General features: G+C 51.4%; 1 protein-coding gene across 2 annotated transcripts in view; it reads left to right on the forward strand.

The window, feature by feature from the left end:
- HEXA (hexosaminidase subunit alpha) overlaps positions 1-14,143 on the forward strand; it is a 30,780-nt gene extending 16,637 nt beyond the window's left edge. For both annotated transcript variants that reach the window (XM_065411616.1, XM_065411617.1), the window contains 8 exons: positions 599-731; positions 1,879-2,059; positions 2,754-2,840; positions 3,294-3,366; positions 4,741-4,921; positions 5,386-5,476; positions 11,783-11,887; positions 12,513-14,143. In XM_065411616.1, coding sequence (XP_065267688.1) covers positions 599-731; positions 1,879-2,059; positions 2,754-2,840; positions 3,294-3,366; positions 4,741-4,921; positions 5,386-5,476; positions 11,783-11,887; positions 12,513-12,576 — 915 coding nt within the window. In that variant the 3' untranslated portion in view covers positions 12,577-14,143. The remainder of the gene's footprint in view (positions 1-598; positions 732-1,878; positions 2,060-2,753; positions 2,841-3,293; positions 3,367-4,740; positions 4,922-5,385; positions 5,477-11,782; positions 11,888-12,512) is intronic.
- The last annotated feature ends 1,391 nt before the right edge of the window (positions 14,144-15,534 follow it).

Below are 15,534 nucleotides of genomic sequence, written 5' to 3' on the forward strand. Positions count from 1 at the left end.
TTGTTGTCAGAAGGGGGTCGCGGTGCAATGAAGTTTGAGAACCCCTGCTCTAATTTCACCCTAGAATGTAAGGAGCAATGCTGGTGACCTGTAACGAGCAAGAGCTTCCTTGCTAGCAGCCCTGGGGTCAGATCTGAGTCCACCAGGAGCAGCTCCCCATCTTCCTTCATTCTTACATGACCGTGTCAGAACAGATGTAAGGAAAGAACTTATGCAGTTCCTGGAAACTTGCTGGAAACCCAGACTGGGCAGCAACCTGGCAGGAGGAATTCCCAACCACACGCTGGCCTGCTGGGGGAGCACGTAAAGTGCGGCCAGTTACTCGGCAGGGGTTGTCTATCCAGACTCCTCCGCCCCAAGTGGGAAGTGGTGCTGGCAGTGGCTGCTGCCCAGCTGGTACTGTTGTGGGAGGGAGGCAGATCTCTGTGCGCTGCACCAAAGCTTTCCAGTCATTATAGGTTGCTTGGGCTGGGCACGGGGCCTTTCCTGTCAGCGCAGCGGGGAGCTGACTAGTGGCAATGGCTAACAGTAGAGCGGGGTGGGTCTAAATGGGCGTACGTTGGAGCAGTAGGGACCTATGCTTCCTGTGCCCTCCCAGGGGGCTTACAATCCTGCCACCCACGTGTACACGCTGAACGACGTGAAACTGGTGATCGAGTACGCCAGGCTACGTGGGATCCGAGTCATTTCGGAGTTTGACACCCCTGGCCACACTCTCTCTTGGGGCCCAGGTAAGGAACTGGGCCTGCCTGGGGGCCCAGAGCAAAGGGTGGGTTGGGGATTCTGGGGTTGTGCCAAAAGATGGGTCTCAGTGATCTAGTTCTTAGCACTGATATCCAGCTAGATGTGTGTGCATCCCTTTGTCAGAGCCTGGGCCTGGCCAGTAACTTGCTCTTAGCTATCGTGTCTGCTTGTCTGGTGGATGTGAGGAATTCAGGGGAGGATATAACCAGGTATAGTACAGGGAGGCGCTGTTTGTGCTGTCCTCACCCGACTGTGCACCTCACTCCTGATCTACAGCATCCTTGCTATCCTAGTCGTGGGCCCCCAACGCCTCTGCCAGTACACCTCAGCTCATCTCAGCACACACCTGCTCCATGCCTGTCTCAGAACATTGCTTGCTAATCTGCTTCACAAGTATTGAATTTGTAAGGGAGGGGATGGGGTGTGTGTGTGGGCCTGTAATCCAGTCTAGGCCCAGATCTTGGCTAGTCCACACGCTTCCAGTCGGTTAGTATTGTGCTTTCCTTCGGGAGCACAATAGTCTGGAGCCATGGCCCCCTTGTGGGACCTTAATCCATGCAACTGTTACATTTCCCAGTTCATCTCCCCACGTAGGCTAAGAGCCTGGTGTGGAGGGGGTCAGGTTCTGGCCCCTTCCCATCCTGCAGAGATGACTCCCTGCACCCAGCTACCCGCTCCAGCGCAGCCGCATAGTTCTCAGCCTTACTTGGCATGCTTGAGGCTGCCTGACCCGGATGAAGCACTGGACTGGGAGTCCAGAGGTCTGGGTCTATTCCCAGTCCTGCCACTGACCTGCTGGCTGACCTCAGGTACATCACTTCCCCTCTCTGTGCCACAGTCTGGCCCGTCCGGCGGGGTGATGGGACATACCCCACTTGTGCGCTGTGTTGAGATCTGTGGCTGGGACATGCTCGCTTGGTGTTGGGGGCTGTGCGCTGCGATATGTGTCACTGAATCATGAGATGGGAGAAGATGGCTCCAACCAAGCAGCTGCCTGTCCTGGGTGGAGCCTTTGCTCTCTCCTCTTCCTGATCCCCTTGAGTTGGGGAGCAGCAGGCGGCATTGGCCAGCAAGTGACCCAGAGCTTGGTGGCACATAAACTCTTCCTTACAGCATTCTTTTTTATTGACCCAGGTGCTCCGGGCTTGCTGACGCCCTGCTATGCAGGCTTGATTCCCTCCGGGGCCTACGGGCCGGTCAACCCCATCCTCAACACCACTTACCAGTTCATGACAGAGTTCTTTAGGGAGGTCAGCACCGTGTTCCCAGACTTCTACCTCCACCTTGGCGGCGACGAGGTTGACTTTACCTGCTGGTGAGTTACACTTCTTTGTAGCTGCTCGACGGGGGCCGGGATAGCAGGGACAGGTCCATGGGGTAAATGGCCTTGGACTGTCGACTCTGATCACTAGCTAGGAAGGGTCTGGATTATAGCAGTGCTTAGAAGCCCCAAATGAGATTGGTACCTTGCTGTGCTAGGCACTGTACGTAAACACAGCAAGAGACAGTCCCTGCCCCAGGGTGCTTCCAGGCTAAATAGAAAAGAGAGACAGGGAGGCAGGGCAGTGCTATTATCCCCATTGCACAGAGGGGGGGACTGAGGCACAGAGAGGCATGAGATCACACTGTGTTTGTGGCAGAGCTGGGAACACAACCCAGGTCCCCTGAGCTGTGCCTTGGTCACAGACCATCCTTCCTCACTAGCAGTCACTCTTGGCCTAATAAAACAAATCAGCCCCCAGTCTTTGTCTAACTACACAAGGCAAGAGACCGCGCTGAGCAGCTGCCTGAGGGAAGCAGACACCACCAGCCCATCCAGAGACAGCTCTCGGGCTTGCATCAATCGGGCCATCGGGGATGATCCCTCCCACTCTGGAGAGATGGCCAGCGTGGCATAGCAACCCCGTGACTTGCTCTCCTTCCTGTCACTCTTGGCACATGTCCCCAGGGCACTGGACACTCTGCAGCGTGGCCTGTGATTTCATACTGCTCCTCTCTTTGGCGTGCAGGAGGTCGAATCCGGAAATCCAGGCCTTCATGCAGCAGATGGGGTTTGGCCAAGACTACGCCAAACTGGAGTCTTTCTACATCCAGAGGTGAGGGCCGTGACAGGGGCCTACAGAGAGCAGCAGCTGCAGCACAACCAGTTTGCCTTCCGCGGCTCACACATCCACCCCACCACTCTATTTCCTCCTGGGGAGCAGGACCCCTTGAGAATACCCACCACCACTCCAAAGCTGGTACCTGGGTATGGCCCCACCATACCTTGTCCCGCACAGGCTTGTGTGGAGAGTTTACCCCAAAGGGGTCCAGGGTTGGTGATGGCTCTGGATAGTGGGTGGGGGATGGACTGGGAACCCTGCTTAGGACCTGCCTTGGAATGGGGAAGGGAGAGAACCAAGGTAACTTCCTGTCTTGCTGCAAGCACCTGGCCTAGGTAATGTTCCTGTCTAGACACAGGCCCTGACTTAAGTGATGGAGGCTCTGGCTGGACTCTCCTGGCTGGAGCTGTCCCTGTTTGTTCTGTACTGCTTCTCTCCTGGCTCCAGGTTGCTGGATATCATCTCTTCCTATGGCAAGGGCTACGTGGTGTGGCAGGAGGTGTTTGATAATGGTGTGAAGGTGAGAGCTGCTCTGTTTTCCCTGCTACAGGCCCCTGGCTCTCAGCAACAACCAATGCAGTGTGTCCCAGTGTGCCTTGGGAAGGGAGGGGCCTGGCTGCGTGTTGATGGAGTGATGTCTGCTTACTGCATGGTCTCCTCCTGCCCCATCCCCTGCTGGGCTCTGCCAGGCACTGGGTTTGCTCTTGGGCCAGGGGTTGGGGGATGGGGGGGGAATTCTCCACCCTCGCCCATGGGCTTTTTCCCTCTTTTGTTGGCCATGGCTCTTCCCCTGGCTCCTTGTGGCCTGATCCCATAAGAGGCAGATCTTTGATCCTGTCCCAGGCACACTCTCCCTTTGGGCCCATAGCTTCCTCCACAGCAGGTGTGCTGTTCGCAACCTGCGGCTATTCGGTCACACCCTACTGTATCAGCTACTCGCTATACTGACTCCAGGCCAGCGCAGGGCGCTGGCTCACACCACGGCCCTGCTGGTGGTGGGGATGGGTGAGGAATACAACCAGGCACTGTCATTTGCTGGCATGGCATTTGAGAACTCAGAGCTGCCCTGCTGCTGCAGCCTCGCTGCTCCCCACTCAGGGAAGGCACTCCCAGCATCTCTCTCTCCAAGCCCCTTCTGCTTCTCTTTCCCCAGCTGAAGCCAGCCACTTCTGCCTGGTACCGTGAGGGGATTGTGTGGGTCAGAGAGGGTGTCAGCTAGGGGAAGAGCAGCAGGGACTCCCCTGGGAGCGAGCTGTCTAGGTACTTACCTGGCCTTCGTTGCCATAGTAACTGAGCACCTCACACTCTTTTCTCACTGGGAGGCTTGCACGGGCTGTAGTGTGGGGTGCTGAGGTGCAGGCAGAGCTCAGACACTTGCCCAAAGTCACATAGGAAGTCCAGAGTCTCAGTCCAGTGCCCTGACTGCTAGAGCATCCTTCCTAGTTTACCCTTTGGGCTGGGCGCGTGGAGTAGGAAGGACGACGGAAGTGTCCTCCATGGGGTCAGTTTCACATGAGGGCGCAGCGTGCCTGTGCTGCATTGCTGTCAGGGTGTGGTTGTCTAGAAGAATCGTCTTGCTAACTCTTGCCATTACCAATGCAGCAGTGACCTCCCATTTCTGCTGCAGGGTCCCGGGCTGAGCTAGCAGGAGGTAAGTGTGTACAGCTCAGGGGTGTGTGTGGCTCTGGGGAGTGTGAACTGAGGGTCTTCCTTGGGTTGCACTGTTCCCATGTCCCTGCTGAAGATCCCCACGTGGGTGGTGTGTGCCTTGCAGTGCTGTGTGCTGCAGATTGCCTCGGGGGCTGTCGGCCTGGCTCTTCTCACGTGCTAGGGGAGTGGGGCACGCTGACCCCTTGCATGGAGCATCATGTGTGTTTCTGTCATGTGTGGGCAGGTGAAGCCAGACACCATCATCCACGTGTGGCGGGAGAACGCCGGGCCGTACCAGCAGGAGGTGGCTCAAGTCACCAAGGCCGGTTACAGGGCCCTGCTGTCTGCCCCCTGGTATCTCAACCGCATCTCATATGGGCAGGACTGGCAGACAGCTTACCAGGTGGAGCCTCTGGAGTTTGAAGGTGTGTCCCTTGCGCATGTGGGCTGTGTCAGCCTCCCCTGCAGGGCCTCACACACAGCTAGCTGTCGACGGGGTGATGTGGCAATCCTGGCTGGTCAGTCAACTAACAAGCAGGCCAGTCGAGTACTTCCTACTGCTGAACCGAGTGAGCACAAGTGCCTGTGGCTTTGGCTCCAGTGACTGGCAGCTGCCTTGCCAGTCAGGGGATGGGCACTGAACAGCCTCCCTCTGGCGTGAAACAGTCAAACTGTCCTTCAGCACATGTTGCTGATGGCTGCCATCAGGGACCTCCAGGAGAAGCCTGAGTCTCTACAACTTGAGCTGATGAGCCAGGCTCTGTAGCTGGAGGCTGTAACAGACTCCTCTCTGTGGGCTGGAGACAGAGGGGACATGGCACACACTGCTCCATGGGTCACACCCCATCTTCCGATCCTTTGTCATTCGAACAAGTGTCTCTTTTGACAGGCAGCCTTGAGCAGAAGGAGCTGGTGATTGGCGGAGAGGCCTGCATGTGGGGTGAATATGTGGATGTAACTAACCTCACGCCCAGGCTCTGGTAAGAGAATCCATCAGAGGACCTGGGGATTACAGTGGATGACGCTGGATATGTCAGCAGTGTGCCTTTGTTGCCAAGAAGGCCAACGGCATATTGTGCTGTATTAGTAGGAGCATTGCCAGCAGATAGAGGGAAGTGATTATTCCCCTCTATTCGGCACTGGTGAGGCCACACCTGGAGTATTGTGTCCAGTTTTGGTTCCCCCCACTACAGAAGGGATGTGGACAAATTGGAGAGAGTCCAGCGGAGGGCAACGAAAATTTTTAGGGGGCTGGGGCACATGATTTACGAGGCAAGGCTGAGGGAACTGGGCTTATTTAGACAGCAGAAGAAAATAGTGAGGGGGGATTTGATAGCAGCCTTCAACTACCTGAAGGGGGGTTCCAAAGAGGATGGAGCTAGGCTGTTCTCAGAAGTGGCAGATGACAGAACAAGAAGCAAAGATCTCAAGTTGCAGTGGGGGAGGTCTGGGTTGGATATTAGGAAACACTATTTCACTAGGAGGGTGGTGAAGCACTGGAATGGGTTACCTAGGGAGGTGGTGGAATCTCCATCCTTAGAGGTTTTTAAGGCCTGGCTTGACAAGGCCCTGGCTGGGATTATTTAGTTGGTGTTGGTCCTGCTTTGAGCAGGGGATTGGACTAGATGACCTCCTGAGGTCTCTTCCAACCCTAATATTCTATGATTCTATGGTGGGGGGCTGGCTTGAGCCCTTCTCTTCTAACATGGGCGACTGTCCTTGGCCCGATTGCCCACTGAGTTGTGTAAATTGCAGGGAACTCCCCTCCACTGGAGCCGATAGGGTGAGATTGTGGGAAGAAGAGAATTGGGCCCCTGTGTCTCAGTGGGAGTACAGCAGGTGTGGTGGTCTCCTGATCTGTCTTCCATCAGTGGCTGGCTCACCTATAAACCTGGATTTATGGCTGTCTGCTTGGATATAGTGAAACTCCACAGAAGGGAGCAAAAGGGAAGCCCCACGTTGTGTGAGTGCGTCGCAGCATCCATAGCAGCTCAGGGTGTAGGGGACCTGTGCCTAGCACAACGCTTTATGGGAGGAAGACTGTGCAGTGCAGGATTCCCTGTTTTCAGAATGTAGATGTACTGGCAGATCTTAGCAGACAGCGGCCTTCCAGGTGGGTATGTATCCAGTGTAAATGCACAGGCCTCGGGTGGTAGGCACACATGCAACCTTTGTAGATGAGCAGCTCTGCTTCAGTGCTTTAGAGTCCCCATCTTTTGGGTGCTGAATGGTACCAGGCTTTGGTCCTTGTGCCTTACAGTGAAATCTACCTCCATCTAACTGCCTTGTGCTGAACTGAATGGCCTTAATTATTTACAGTCTCCAGTTCTCCCTGGAGCAGAGTTAACTGGCTGTTACCATAGGCTGGGCCCAAAGTGGTTCCTTGAGCTCTTGTTTTCCAAGGGCTTTTTTTTTAAACACTCACTTGCTAAATTATTATAAAAATAAAAAATAATTACATTGACTTAAAATGTTGTCCCACCAGACCAGTGGCCTTGCTCTGCTCCTGTCATTCTCATGCCAAACTGGCCTGTTCCAGGCCCCCCAGCTCAGTTGGCAAAGGAGAGGGGTCAGTAGTATTCTCTGGCCCTGTGGGACTCATTACCTCCCCCAAGAGGGAGGCATTGTAAAACCTCTATGAGGTTGTCATGCTGCTGTCCTCCTTTTGTTTCCTTCCTGCCTTCTCCCCTTTATGAAGCTCTAAATGAATGAATATAACTGTTGGTCAATACCTGATCCAGGGACCCTTATACAGGATTTAGCCAACCTTCCTGACTTAAGTATCAGAGGGGTAGCCGTGTTAGTCTGAATCTGTAAAAAGCAACAGAGGGTCCTGTGGCACCTTTAAGACTAACAGAAGTATTGGGAGCATAAGCTTTCGTGGGTAAGAACCTCACTTCTTCAGATGCAAGTAATAGAAATCTCCAAAGGCAGGTATAAATCAGTATGGAGATAACGAGGTTAGTTCAGTCAGGGAGGGTGAGGTGCTCTGCTAGCAGTTGAGGTGTGAACACCAAGGGAGGAAAGACTGTGAATGGCTATCCAACTACAGAAGCAGTTTCTCAGTATGGAGTTCACACCTCAACTGCTAGCAGAGCACCTCACCCTCCCTGACTGAACTAACCTCGTTATCTCCATACTGATTTATACCTGCCTTTGGAGATTTCTATTACTTGCATCTGAAGAAGTGAGGTTCTTACCCACGAAAGCTTATGCTCCCAATACTTCTGTTAGTCTTAAAGGTGCCACAGGACCCTCTGTTGCTTTTTCCTGACTTAAGTTCTCTATAGAAAGACTGGTCAACCTCAGCTCGACTTTCTCCTCTTCTCCACTTACACTTTACTACGCAGGGGCGGGGGCTCATGTTTTTGCTGCAAAATGTCAGTGAGCATGTAATCCTGTGTTGTCTGCTCTGCCATCCCACCCCATTCAATCTGTTTCCAGGTATGGCAGTGATAGGCATGTTGGTGCACACGAGCAGTGTGCTGTTTGTTTAGGGAACATCTGCGAGGAACCAGCAGGTGGGTTTCCTTAAGTACACTCAGTGTATTGGCTGTGGACTGGCATAACATCCTGTTTGCTAAGAGACTCCTATTTCTCTTCTTTCCCATCACCCACCTTCTAGGGTCTGTCTACACTGCAATCACAGGGTGTGATTGCCACACGTGTAGACATATCCAAGCTAGCTTTAATTTAGCTCAGGTTCCAGTAACAGCGAAGCCATGGCAGTTGTGGGAAGATTTGTACAGCCTGTGCTGAAGTTCATGCTCCCACAACTTCACTAATCTGGGCCCTGAGCTAGATAGATTAGAGCTACTTTGGGTGTGCTGGCTTGAGCTGCAGCCACACCATTAATCCCGCAGGCAAATGACGCTCTGCTTTCCCAGTGACTTGGAAGCATGAATGGGTCAATGTTATTAATGTGCTCAGGTGCCAGTTAGATTTTAAAGCTGAAACCTAACAAACTAGATTTGTCAATTGAATAAATGTTCTAGCCAATATTGGAATGGAAAATAATTCAGACAACCCCTTTTTATTGAGTACAGGGAGCAATAGCTTACTCATTAACACTGCCTTCTTTTCAGATCTACTTTTACCTTGGGACAGTGCTTTTCTAATCAGGACACTGAGTTGTTCTTAACCAATCAACAAGTTTATTTATTCAGCCAGAACCACATAAGTATATAATCAATAGTTTATAGTCAAGTTTAGATGTCAGAAGTTCTAGTGTATGCTGAATACAACATGCTGTTTATACAATAGAATAGTACAAATAACCAATATTTCTTATGCTTATAATTGTCAGTTATCAATTCTTTAGTATCTGTAGTACATTGGTCATATTTCAAGTAATTCTGCAAAGAGTTAGGATGTATTTGTTTTAAGGCAATCTTAGCAGTGTGGTCCTAGTGTTTGGTACACAAAGGACTAGTTTAAAACATCAAAAGCAATTGCTTCAAGTTATTAGCTGAGGTTCTCTTAGGCCAATTTTATATATCCAATAGCGGGTTCCTTGAGGTCTCACTAGAAGGGGTGGTGACTCAACAAGGGAACTTTCAGGTTTTTATTTAAAGAACAGAAAGAAATACAATCTCTGAAATGAAATCTCACCCCTCCTTTGTGCTGGGAACCCTGGAAAGGGAGAGTCTGCCCATTCCAGGGGCTGGTCAGGTGTCTGGTATAGAATCTCACTTCTGCAGCATTTTTTGGAGAGAAGGTTCAGCAAACTGAGCCCCACCCCCACGGTCAGGGCCGGCTTTAGGAAGTGCGGGGCCCGATTTGAATACCCGGCGGTGGTCCGGGTCTTCAGCGGCACTTTGGCGGCAAGTCCTTCACTCACTCCAGGTCTTCCGCGGCACTGAAGGACCCACCGCCGAAATGCCCGGAGCAAGTGAAGGACCCGCCGCCGAAGACCCGGACCGCCGCCAGGTGAGTAAAAATTAAAAAGGCGCCTAAGTTAGGCGCTCTTCTTTAGGGCGCGGGGCCCTCTTAGGTGCGGGGCCTGATTCGGGAAAATCGGCCTAAAGCCGGCCCTGCCCACGGTGACCTCAGTTTTACACCTTTTCAGGGACAGGGAGTGTTGGAGGGGGCGTGGCTCTTATTTCCAATTGGATACTGACCAAACAAACTCTCAGATTTCAGCACTCAGTTTTCCTGCTGCTTCCCTCATATCCAGTAAATGGTGTTTTTTCATCAGAGATTTTTTATCAGAGGTTTTTGTTCTTTATTTCAAGGATTGTATTTCTCTATTAATCCCTACTGTTAACTGGACTTTTCTCCCTTTAAGCAATTTCTTTTAATATTTCAAAGCTGTACCCTGTATAGGTGCTTATATCTGTCAATGGTCTTTTTCCTCCTTGTTCTTTACAATTAATATCACTTCTAGAGTGCAACAATCATTGAGAAAGAAAATCAACAAAATCCCTTATAGTTCTGCTAAATTTAGTGGATCTAATCATCTAGTCCATTCATTCTTTGATTATATATACAGCATTTCACATCCTTGAGGGCTTACAATACAAGAGAAAATATTTTGAAGGAACAAGACTGGAGAGAGGGTATTTGATTCATAAAGCAAGCAAATGTACAGCTTCAAATTTGGGATGAAAGCTAGTTGTTTTGGATTTCTTGGAGTATTGGGAAGTTTGGCCCGTGGAACCTTTAGTTTTCTGAGTAAGCTACTATTTGAACAGTTTATTTGATTTATAGTTGCTCACTCCCCCCCCCCCCCCCCAAAAAAAAGTCTCTGGCACTTAATTCACTCCTAGGATGAAACAGGCTAATGATCACTGCTGTAGGAAAGCAAGGTGTTCCTTTGGGATTTGATGGGCAAGAGAAATGGGGTGTTCATAGCAGCCAGCTAGCATCACAAGATGCTCTATACACATGCAGGTCATGAGAGGAACTTGTCTGAGTAACAAGAGCTTGCAGAGTTTGTTTCCTATTTCTTATTTCTGGGGGCCTGTGGTTTCTTAACCCCATCTGTTTTGCACTCTGGAGGTGGATGTTAATCTCTTGTTGTCTTGAGTTCCTTTAGGACAGGGGTGGGCAAACTTTTTGGCCCAAGGGCCACATCGGGGTTGCGCAACTGTATGGAGGGCCAGGTAGGGAAGGCTGTGCCTCACCAAACAGCCTGGCCCCCACCCCCTATCCGCCCCCTCCTACTTCCCGCCCCCTGACTGCCCCCCTCAGAACCCCCAACCCATCCAACCCCTCCTACTCCTTGTCCCCTGACCGCCCCCACCCGGGACCCCTGCCACCTATCCAACCCCCCCTGTCCCCTGACAGCCCCCCCGGGACTCCCACCCCCATCCAATCGCCCTCTGCTCCTCATCCCCTGACCACCCCCTCCCAGGAGCCCCCGCCCCTAACTGCCCCCCGGGATCCCACCCCCTATCCAACCCCCCCGCTCCCTGTCCCCTGACTGCCCTCCCGACCCCTATCCACATCCCTGCCCCCTGACAGGCCCCCCGGGACTCCCACTCCTCCTTGTTCCCCATCCCCTGACCGCCCCCCCAGAACCTCCACCCCATCCAACCGCCCCCTCCTCCCTGACTGCCCCCCAGAACCCCCCGCTTCCTTACCCAACCCCCCAGCTCCCCGCCTCCTTACCAGCAGCAGGAGCTCACAGCCGCGACACCCGGCCAGAGCCAGCTGCGCTTCCCACACTGCCCAGTGGGAGCAGCGGTCCAGAGCGCGGCCCGCGTGGCGGCGTGGCTGCGGGGGAGGGGGAACAGCAGGGGAGGGGCCGGGGACTAGGTTCCCCAGCCGGGAGCTGGGCAGGACGGTCCCGCGGGCCGTAGTTTGCCCACGTCTGCTTTAGGAGAAACTAACATTTGGAACAGACAAGTTGTCATGGAGAAGGGAATAGAATGGTTGCTTTTCTCTTTTAAGGTCTTAAGGACTAATAGTTACTAATAATATTCAAGGCATATTTGACAATCTTCTTCTCACAGCTCCCCAGCCTCCTCCATTATTGTTCCAATTTTTCCTGGCCTTGGAGAGGCTTTTGTTCAGTTAAATCATGTCTGTGCTGACCCCACGTATAGCAAAGTATAGCGGCTTGGGTGTTAGTAATGCCTCTCCGCTCCCAGGGATTGCTACTGGAGCCTTTTGCGTTCCCCAGGAGGTTAGTCCAGCTTTTCTGCTGACATCCCTGCATTTCTGCCTCAGTAGGAAAAGTCTCATCTCACAGTTCAGCGCAGGAGTGTTTGGGAGTGCCTGCTCTTAGCAGCCCTCTGACTTCCTGTGTAGAGTAACACATCTTTGCATCTCATTTCCTCAAGGCCAAGAGCTGGGGCCATAGCTGAGAGGCTGTGGAGCAATAAGACGGTGACAGATTTGCAAGATGCATATATACGACTGGCAGATTTCCGCTGCATGCTGCTCAGGTAATGGTGACTGGCCTAGCTCCTTTCATCCAAGACCCCAGCTAGACACAGGAAATCACTGAGTCACCTCTGGGGTGGAGCAGCAGTAAGCAGTCCCCTTGGAACTGCTAGGGAATCTAGGGAGGCAGACCGTAACTGGGAGCTGGGATTTCACCAGGGCACTGGGCTTATGCAAAGTGCCATGGCATCATATTAATACCCATGAGCGGTCAGGACCTTAGTTTGCCAACTCTGGTAGATGGCACCACGCAGCAACACAGCACCCCTAGTGCCATGCTGAAGCATTGGTTCAGTGCTGATTCAATGGCAGAGCACTCCCTACAGAGTTGCCAGCACTGCTTCTTGTAGCATATGGATTTTTCTTGAGGTCCCCTTCAAGTAAAGACCAGGCTTCACCCTGCTTAGCCTGTGAAAACTGATCTTATCCCTCACTTTCCTGAGTCCTAAAATATCATCAGATACCTCAAAACTTCAGTATGCCGGGGAGAGAAGAAATTAACCCTTTACTTCAGCACATCACCCTCATCAGGGCACCAAAAGGTTAAGAGTAACTCCTTCCCCTTTAAGGACTGGAAGCCTGAATGCGTGGGTTCCGTGTAACATCGCTGTGTCTCTTCTGTTCCAGGCGAGGCATCCAGGCGCAGCCTCTCTTTACAGGATACTGTGATGCTGAATACAGTGGGCTCTGAATGGAGAGCTCAGCTGCCCCCACTCCTTCGCCCTGCATGCTCTGTGTGTATCTCTGACGATAGCTGCTCCCATCTGCTTCAGGGCGTCGCTGTTGCTCTTGTTCTTGCAATGAGCCGATTTAGATACTTTGCCTTTTTTCTACTGTTTGAATTTTAAATCCAATAAAGAAGGAGTCCCAAAGAGAGAAGGTGCCTCTCCAGTCTGTCCCAGTGCTAGAGCAGGCTGTGAGAGGCTCCTGGCCCATCCGCAGCAGGGTAGCTTGCTGGGCTCCAGTCAGCTATCGCACTGGGGATGCACAGGGTTTGGTGTGTGGAAGAGCCCAGGCTGGAGCCTGCCGGGTTGGCAGCTACAAACCCTCTTTACTTTGTAGTGACACATGCAGCGCCACAGTACCAGTGTGAGAGTCACTTCAGAGCGGACACCCATCACCTCCCACCAGCAGGGGAACCTGCAGACCCTGCCCTACATGTGCTACTGCACCCGACTCCTAGTGCAGCAGAACAGCTCCACTCCCATCTACCTCCATGCCTGCCTACCTCTGGGAGCAGAGGCCTCAACTCAGGGTTTGCTCCGTGCCCTGGACATGCCTGAGCATGATGATATTGCTGGGAAGCCTGGCTCGTCCTGTGTGCCTAACTGTATAGCTTGTGACTGATCTTGGGGGCACAAGGGGTTTAGCCAGGTGGGGCAGGCAGTTGTAGTCTTAGTTGGTCAGATGAAACCTTAGGCTCTGCCTAGCTTTTACCTTGACCACTGAAGGTGTTAAAACTACAGACTACTTTCTCCATGCTAAACTGTTACTGTGTGGTAACACCCCCCACTTGTTTCCTAGTGTGGACATACCGTTGGCATGTAAGATTTTCTCCGCACCAATGCACAAGCTGTTAGTGGGGGCTAGCTACCCCAGGCCATTCAGCCCAACCCATGTTTGTTCTGCTGTTTCTTTTCCCTTTGTTCCTCCTAACCACTCTGCTTACAGCCCAGTTGTGCTTTCCTCTTCATGCCACTGTCTCTGCTCTTTACCCTGGATGCTGCCTTCTTCTCTTGCCTGTCTCAAGAGAGTGGCCCCCCAAAGCCTCTATGAGGCAATCACTCCAGATTCCTCCCTCAGCTTCCTTCTTGCCTTCTCCTTTTTAGGAAGCTCTAAGGGAATTGCCCAACGATACTACAATCCCAGCTGGGCCCTCACTGGCCAGTCCCTTTGTTGGGTATGCAGCCTCACACAGGACTCAGTCAGTGTATCCAACCTCCCGGTGGAGTCCCTGCAGCGAGTGTTGGCTCAGATTTATCTTCTTGTCTTCATTTGAATTGATTGTACACTCCTAGGGGCAGGGACCAGCTCAGCTGTTCACTAGATGATCAGTGAGTTGAGACACTTGTCTTTGACAGCTAGGATCTCCTGGTGAAAGTCCAACTGGTATCTGGTTTTGGGTTAATTTTTCTGTACTGGACAAGATGCTGCACTGTAGGAACGCTATGCAGCTTTGCTTTAAATGAGCCACTTCTGGCTGTCACTTCTCACAACTGTTCAGATGTTATGATTGTTAAATTTTCATTAAAAATATCTGGAAGTGGCTGAGTTTGAATTTATTTTTCATCTCTAGTTCTAGAGTATATTCTTAAAGGGATGATTGTCTGCAGTCCTTCCTGTCCCCACTAGGGGACTGTCTTGGGAGATCTGCTGTTTATGTAGGCCAGTGGTTTTCAACCTGTGGTCCATGGACCCTTGGGGGTCCGCAGTCTGTGTCTAAGATTTCCAAAGGGATCCACACCTTCATTTGAAATGTTTTAGGGGTTTGCAAATGAAAAAAGGTTGAAAATCACTGCCGAGCTAAAGCCCTCAGTACTGGCCCATATGCATGGAGGGTGCTATTAAATGGAGGTAAGGAGAAGGAGCATTTCCAGGGACCCTGCATTATAATATGAAATAGTGTTGCACGTCCCAACCTTTTCCATAGCAGAGTGCCCCTTCCAGGCAGCAATCTGGGCAGTGCCATGACCTACAGGGTAAGACGGTTGAAACAGCCTAATCACTCTGTCTAATTTAAAGACTGGGGTAAATTACTTTACTGCCTACAATGTACGTTACTAAAAAACAAAACAAAAAAGAAAACAGGAAACTGCTGTTTTCAAAGTACAGTGGATTGTGCCACACAGCCTGTGCTGAATGAGGCAGACTTCCCAAATGCAGTATTAAAAATTGGTACCTTTAGTTGCAAGTGGTTTAATATGCATGATTTTTATGATAAAGATCACTGGAAAGCCGTGTTTCCTAGTGGTTAGAGCACTGGACTGGAACTCAAGACCTGGGTTCCATTCCTGGTTCTGCTTCAGGCCTGCTGGGTGACCTTGGACAAGTCACTTATCCCTCTCCATGCCTCAGTTTTCCCATCTGTAAAATGGGGATGATAAAAACGCTTTGAGGTCTATGGATGAAAAGCAGTATAGAAGAGCTAGGCAATAGTATTGCTTTTATCCATGTAGCTTTGTAACTGTTTTAAACATCATTCAACTTATTGAGAGCAATTTTCTGGAAAATCCAGATACATTTTTATCTTAAAAGGTGTTGCCAGCTCTCATGATTTCATCGTGAGACTGGCACTACTTGGTGTTTTTTCTTAAGCCCCAGCTCCTGGAGTCCTGGGGTTATGTGAGATCTCAGCTTTCATTTTAAAAACTTCAAGCCCTCATTGGTGCGGAGATAAGCTTGAAAACATAGAATCATAGAATATCAGGGTTGGAAGGGACCTCAGGAGGTCATCTAGTCCAACCCCCTGCTCAAAGCAGGACCAATTCTCAACTAAATCATCCCAGCCAGGGCTTTGTCAAGCCGGGCCTTAAAAACCTCCAAGGAAGGAGATTCCACCACTCATAGACTCATAGACTTTAAGGTCAGAAGGGACCAATACGGTCATCTAGTCTGACCTCCCGCATGATGCAGGCCACAAAAGCTGACC

The sequence above is a fragment of the Emys orbicularis genome, chromosome 10 (genome assembly GCF_028017835.1).
Source record: "Emys orbicularis isolate rEmyOrb1 chromosome 10, rEmyOrb1.hap1, whole genome shotgun sequence".
NCBI classification, from domain to species: Eukaryota; Metazoa; Chordata; order Testudines; family Emydidae; genus Emys; species Emys orbicularis.